Consider the following 5,512-nt stretch of genomic DNA (forward strand, 5'->3'; position numbering starts at 1 on the left):
AATCAAAATGGCGCGAATAAAAATGGAGGTTAGAGTATATTTATCCCCACTCTCTTATTTTACGACAACGAATGAGATTCGTCGTAAGAAAATTTGAGCCTAAAAAAAGTAATAATCACGTGAGTGACTCGTGGTACTTTGTGAGAATCAAACGTAAATACGATATTTTGTTATTTTAGTTTAATTACGTTCACACGTTTTAAATAATTTTTTTTTCTCTAAATGAATTAAATAATTTTTATACTTATATATATTATATCGGTAAAAAGAAAATCTAATATTGATGAGATAGTAGTTTTTTTGTTTATTGTGACCAAAGCAATCGATAGGATAAGGGGTTAATCGAAATAATAATAGGGTTAGCATCCCCTTTCGACCTAACATCCAATTATATTAAATCCAAGGTTTCTTTTTAATTTTTCTTTAATACTTTCGACGAAGATTAAAATAATTGAACAGATGAGAATGAGATGAAAATAACGCGAATAAGAAAAAAATAAATATTGGAATGAAATATTTGTTGAAAAAAAATGTAAAATAAATAAATCATAATAATATTGTTATAATATAAATATCAAATGGAAAATCTTACCTATCGTTGCTGGTAATATTCTTCTTTGACGTATTATTAATTGTTTTAGTAGTCGTAGCAGTTGTAGTAGTTGTTAAATCATCAGTTTCAGTAGACTTATTAATATTATTGTCTTTGTAATGTTTCCTCATAAGATGTAATTTACCGAACAAAGACATTATAAGGTAAAAATCATTCCCAATCGTCTTTTAACGCGTCGTTCCACGTTAAATTTGTATTTGCTTGGTAACATGTCACAAGAAACTGCACCATGCATGATGGTTCGTGCCGAGCGAGTGTAAGTAAACTGTAAATAAAGTCACGTGCGATTAGGGAGTCATATGATTCCTTCCGAGAGATAACGTTCTTCCGTTTTTCCTAACCGTTTTGACATAGAACGAATGACTGATGAACAACGAATTGGTTAGTCGTCGTTGTTGTCGTCGTCAAAATTATCGTTACTGGTTGTGTTGTAATAATAATAGTAGTAGTAGTAATAGTAACAGTAGTTGTCGTTGTCGAAAGTAGTTATGCGAAACGGTAAAAGATAAAAAGAGAAAGAATATATTTTCTCTTTCAATGCAACACAACACAATACAACGTCGCAAATAATCGGCGCACGCACAAAACACGCGGAAAATTAAGACGCCTTGTTGTTTGTCCCCCTTTCTTTCTTTTTTTCTTTCTTGATTAAATTCAAAGAATGTAAGAAAGAGATAGAATGAATTTGAAAGAAATCAGAATCAATGTAGCGTGACTATTTAATGACACGATTGACACGAAAACGTAAGAAACATCTAGCAAAAAAATAATTTCGTGGTATTACACGAACAAAGATACGTTCGCCGCAACGTTGGCACTTTCGGTGACACTTTGCTCAGATACAAGAGGCGCCATCTTCTTGTTAAACGCATACTCCATAACATTTTTTCTATATAACTTTTTTTTATTATCTTTTAACATGCTTGATGTGAAGATTAATATTATAAATACATTATTTGATGATTAATCGTTTTATAATTTATATCGAAAGAGATGATATCTTTCGATAGATTATTATTATTATAAACGATCTTTGACTAATGATCTATGATCTACGATAATCTGATGGTGCATAGATCGATAGATCGATATGTGCGATTTTTAAACTTTGATTAACAGCGCACTCTACATTATATATGATTATTTCGATGAACTATTTATCAATGCGATGTTGTATCGATAATTTATCGACTGTTGATATTAACTTTAACAGGAATCTGCATTATCGATCATAGAAATCTGCATTATCGATTGTCGTGTTAAAAAAGTTACTAGAAAATGACAAAATTATTTATTTATTATTTTGTCATACGGAAAAATGTTCAAATTATTAAAAATATTGTAAATACTTAGAAATATTTTTGTTAGTAACAGTTCTACTTTTAAAAACCAATATAATCGTGTTTTGTTTTTACATTAATTTTTCGATAATTAATAACACGAATTTTCAAATACAATTGTGTGTGTATAAATTAAAGATAAAATATTTAAGTTAAAAATCTTACGATAGTTTTCTTTTATAACATGTTGTACATTTTATAACGTTGAACACCGTAACGATGAAGATATTCGGTATTTTCTATCGTATCGCTGGTTGTCAGTAATTCGAATGCTTTGTGAACATAATCCTTGCTAATAATCGACAAATAAACAGGAAATTCAATATGAAAATTTAATATTAGATTTCCTTTTTCCTTTGGATTGTCTGGTAAAGGTAATCCTTCCCCTTTGATAATCTTGCGATAGTCTGGTCTGATAAATAATATTTAAAATAAATGAAAATTTATATTTTCATTAAATTCCTGTAATCTCGAAATTAAATTTTTAAACACACACACACACACACACACCTACCAAAAATTCCAATCGATATATAAAGAAAGTAATTGTTTATTAATAAAATAAAAAAGAAAAATATTTTTCGTAAGAAATAAATATATAAATAAGCATACGTGATAATAGAAGTTATTGGAACTCTAAATGTTCTATCATCGATGGTATTAACAGTAATAGTTGTTCCCGTAAGTGCTTCTTTTAAAAAAACATTAACAATCATATGCAAATCCGAATTTTTCCTTTGAAACGTCTCGTGAGGTTTATCCTCGACAACGAATATTATATCAGCTAAATACAACAATTTGGTCATTGTCAAAATTATTGTTTATATATTATCGAAACAAATAATAATTCTTTGAATAATTTTACCCGATATTTTACTCGAACTTTGATCACCCATTTCTGGATAAATAATTGTCGTTCCAGTTAATATACCAGGTTTTATCGGTATTGTCAAAATGTCTTCTTTTATTTCGGTTTTAATTTTTGTGCAATCAACGAATACCAATCTTTGAATTTTCATTTTTTTCGTTCCACCATAATATACCTAAGAGGAGAACAATGCAGATATATAAATATAAGTAAAATAATATACATATATATTTTTGTAAGATATATTTTTAAATTGTCATACGCGCGAGAAACATTAACATCGTCCCCGTTAACTTAGCACATATTTATTTATATCAATGAATCACTAGGAAAAATATGTTTGCTATTTTACAGTTAATTATACATTCGGTAACATCTGACTTTACTGCAAATTACAATAATATTTTTTTCTTTTATTGAGATAAATCTTTTTTTAGATTTTGATATAAGTATAATTTTTATATTCGTGTGTAAACGGTTGAATTTTTTCATTTTTATTTTTCTCAAATGCATATATATATATATAAAATTTCATTGAATAAATAATATTTTATTATTCGTATATAAGACTTGTGTGTGTTTAATAATATTTTGTTTTCTTTTTTATATAAAATCATAGAATTTGTTAGCTTGTATTATTAGTTACGTATTGTGTGTATATATATATTTAACTTTTAGATTTATTTTTAATATTATTTAAAAATAAAAATAGATTCTCAGGAATGCGTTGAATGCAAAATATCTAATTTGAAAATCACTTTATAACAAGATGATACATACATTCATACATACATTAATTAATTAATTAATTAATTAAACATTAGTAGATATATTGAAATCGTTTAGAGACAACTTTACGAGAGAACGATTAATTTATTCCTACCATTTAAAACGTACTTTTGCTTATTATTATTATTATTATTATTATTATTTAATTCAAATGGAATATCATGAATTAAACATAAAATACCTCTTGCAATGTTAATTGTAAATTATTTATCACTGGTTCTTCCTTTATTTTGATTCCACGACCCTCTGGGAATTCGAGTAACGTTTGTGGCCTCGTTAAATGATCCAAAAGATCGGCGTATGGATTTTCGGTAGCAAAAAATTCTCTACGAGAACCAACAATAATTATAATATCTAAATTGAATAAATTGCATTTTTTTTTTTTTTTGATACAATGATCATGACTATTTTTGTACAATAATAAAACAATCATTCATTGATATAATTATTAATTTGATATACCTATAAGTTTTCATTGGTTCTCCGTGATAAACGTAAGGTTCGATAAACCCGTTAGGACCCGGAACACCTTGTTTCAAACCTTCCTCACCGTACTGATCATACACGGCCCTTTTCAATGGATCCGAAAGCACATCGTATGCTTCAGCTATCAAATGAAATCCTTCAAAGCAACCATTATTCCCTTTAGCTTTTGGATGATAACTTATTGCTAATCTTCTAAATCTATAATAACAAATATATTTATGTATGTATTTATGTATGTATATATATGCATTTTTCTAAATATATTCCAACATTGTATATATTATACATTATTATATAATTATATAGATTATATTTATTTATATTTTTATTGTATAGTAAGAATGCATGATATTTCTAAATATATTCCAACATTATATATTATACAGTACTATAATTATATATTGTACATTATATTTATTTCTGTTATTTGTATTGTATAGTAAGAATGCATGAATTTTTATTTTTTGCTTGTATTGTTTATTAATTATTTAATTGTGATTATTTTTTTTTAAAACAATACGGATCGTTTATTAATATTACTAATGATTATTAATTTAACGTCACATTTATATGATTTTAAATAGAAATCTTTTTTCGAATTCATCGTAATATTTTCTTTTATCTTATGTATTATTATTATTATTATTCTTTTTTTATATTATTTGTCAGGCAGACTAAAGTATGTATATTACGTTTCGAAATTAAAAAATTTCATCGAATTATATCATTTGCGTGTAATTTAATAATAAATTGTCATGAATTAATTTAGGAATAAATTACAATTAATGTATAAATTTGTGGAATATCTAAATTGTCTGAACAAATAGAAACATATTTTATTCTGTCAATATTATAAAGATGTATAATTAATAAAATTTCATTTGATAATATAATCGTAACGTGTATGTCAAGTATAACACGATACATAATTATAATTAATAAATAAACTTTTGATTTTCTTATGTAGATAATTAATTATCCTTCTTTATATTCATAAATTGATTATTCGTTATTTATTAAATAAATAATATCTATATAAATATTGAAATTTATTAATATAACAAAATTAATTAATTCGTAAATCTTTAAATAAAAATTTAATCTCGAGTCTGACTCGACACAGAATTGCAAATAATGATAATTGACTTGAAATATGTGTGTGTGTATGTGTATGCATTTAGTTGTATGTAATATCTTACGCTTTTTTAATGTCAAGGTCATTAGAATTTCTGGTCAACGATAATATCCCATAATAATCAAATCCAATGTTGTCACAATTGCAAATATTATTACAGGACATTTTTTTCTCACTTGAATTCTTAAAGGAAATTAAAACAAACAATATTATAGGTTGGTGTGCAATATATATATATATATATCGATTATATAAATATCAAAAAATGTAAAATATAAAAT

At 25.6% G+C, this 5,512-nt stretch overlaps 2 protein-coding genes across 2 annotated transcripts in view; both read right to left on the minus strand.

Moving 5' to 3' along the window:
* LOC106789804 (folliculin-interacting protein 2) overlaps positions 1-1,453 on the minus strand; it is a 10,294-nt gene extending 8,841 nt beyond the window's left edge. Inside the window, exons 1-2 of the mRNA XM_014754302.1 lie at positions 955-1,453; positions 593-878 (exon numbers count right to left, since the gene is read on the minus strand). Of these exons, the coding sequence (XP_014609788.1) occupies positions 593-750 (158 nt within the window). The 5' untranslated portion in view covers positions 751-878; positions 955-1,453. The remainder of the gene's footprint in view (positions 1-592; positions 879-954) is intronic.
* Positions 1,454-2,130: 677 nt separating this feature from the next.
* The window catches only part of LOC106789787 (dnaJ homolog subfamily B member 13-like), a 7,285-nt gene continuing 3,903 nt past the window's right edge, over positions 2,131-5,512 (minus strand). The window contains exons 2-7 of the mRNA XM_014754269.1: positions 5,296-5,414; positions 4,073-4,294; positions 3,792-3,936; positions 2,819-2,996; positions 2,566-2,737; positions 2,131-2,365 (exon numbers count right to left, since the gene is read on the minus strand). Of these exons, the coding sequence (XP_014609755.1) occupies positions 2,131-2,365; positions 2,566-2,737; positions 2,819-2,996; positions 3,792-3,936; positions 4,073-4,294; positions 5,296-5,396 (1,053 nt within the window). The 5' untranslated portion in view covers positions 5,397-5,414. The remainder of the gene's footprint in view (positions 2,366-2,565; positions 2,738-2,818; positions 2,997-3,791; positions 3,937-4,072; positions 4,295-5,295; positions 5,415-5,512) is intronic.

The sequence above is a fragment of the Polistes canadensis genome, unplaced genomic scaffold (assembly GCF_001313835.1).
Source record: "Polistes canadensis isolate GaletaPanama2010 unplaced genomic scaffold, ASM131383v1 scaffold_204, whole genome shotgun sequence".
Lineage (NCBI taxonomy): Eukaryota > Metazoa > Arthropoda > Insecta > Hymenoptera > Vespidae > Polistes > Polistes canadensis.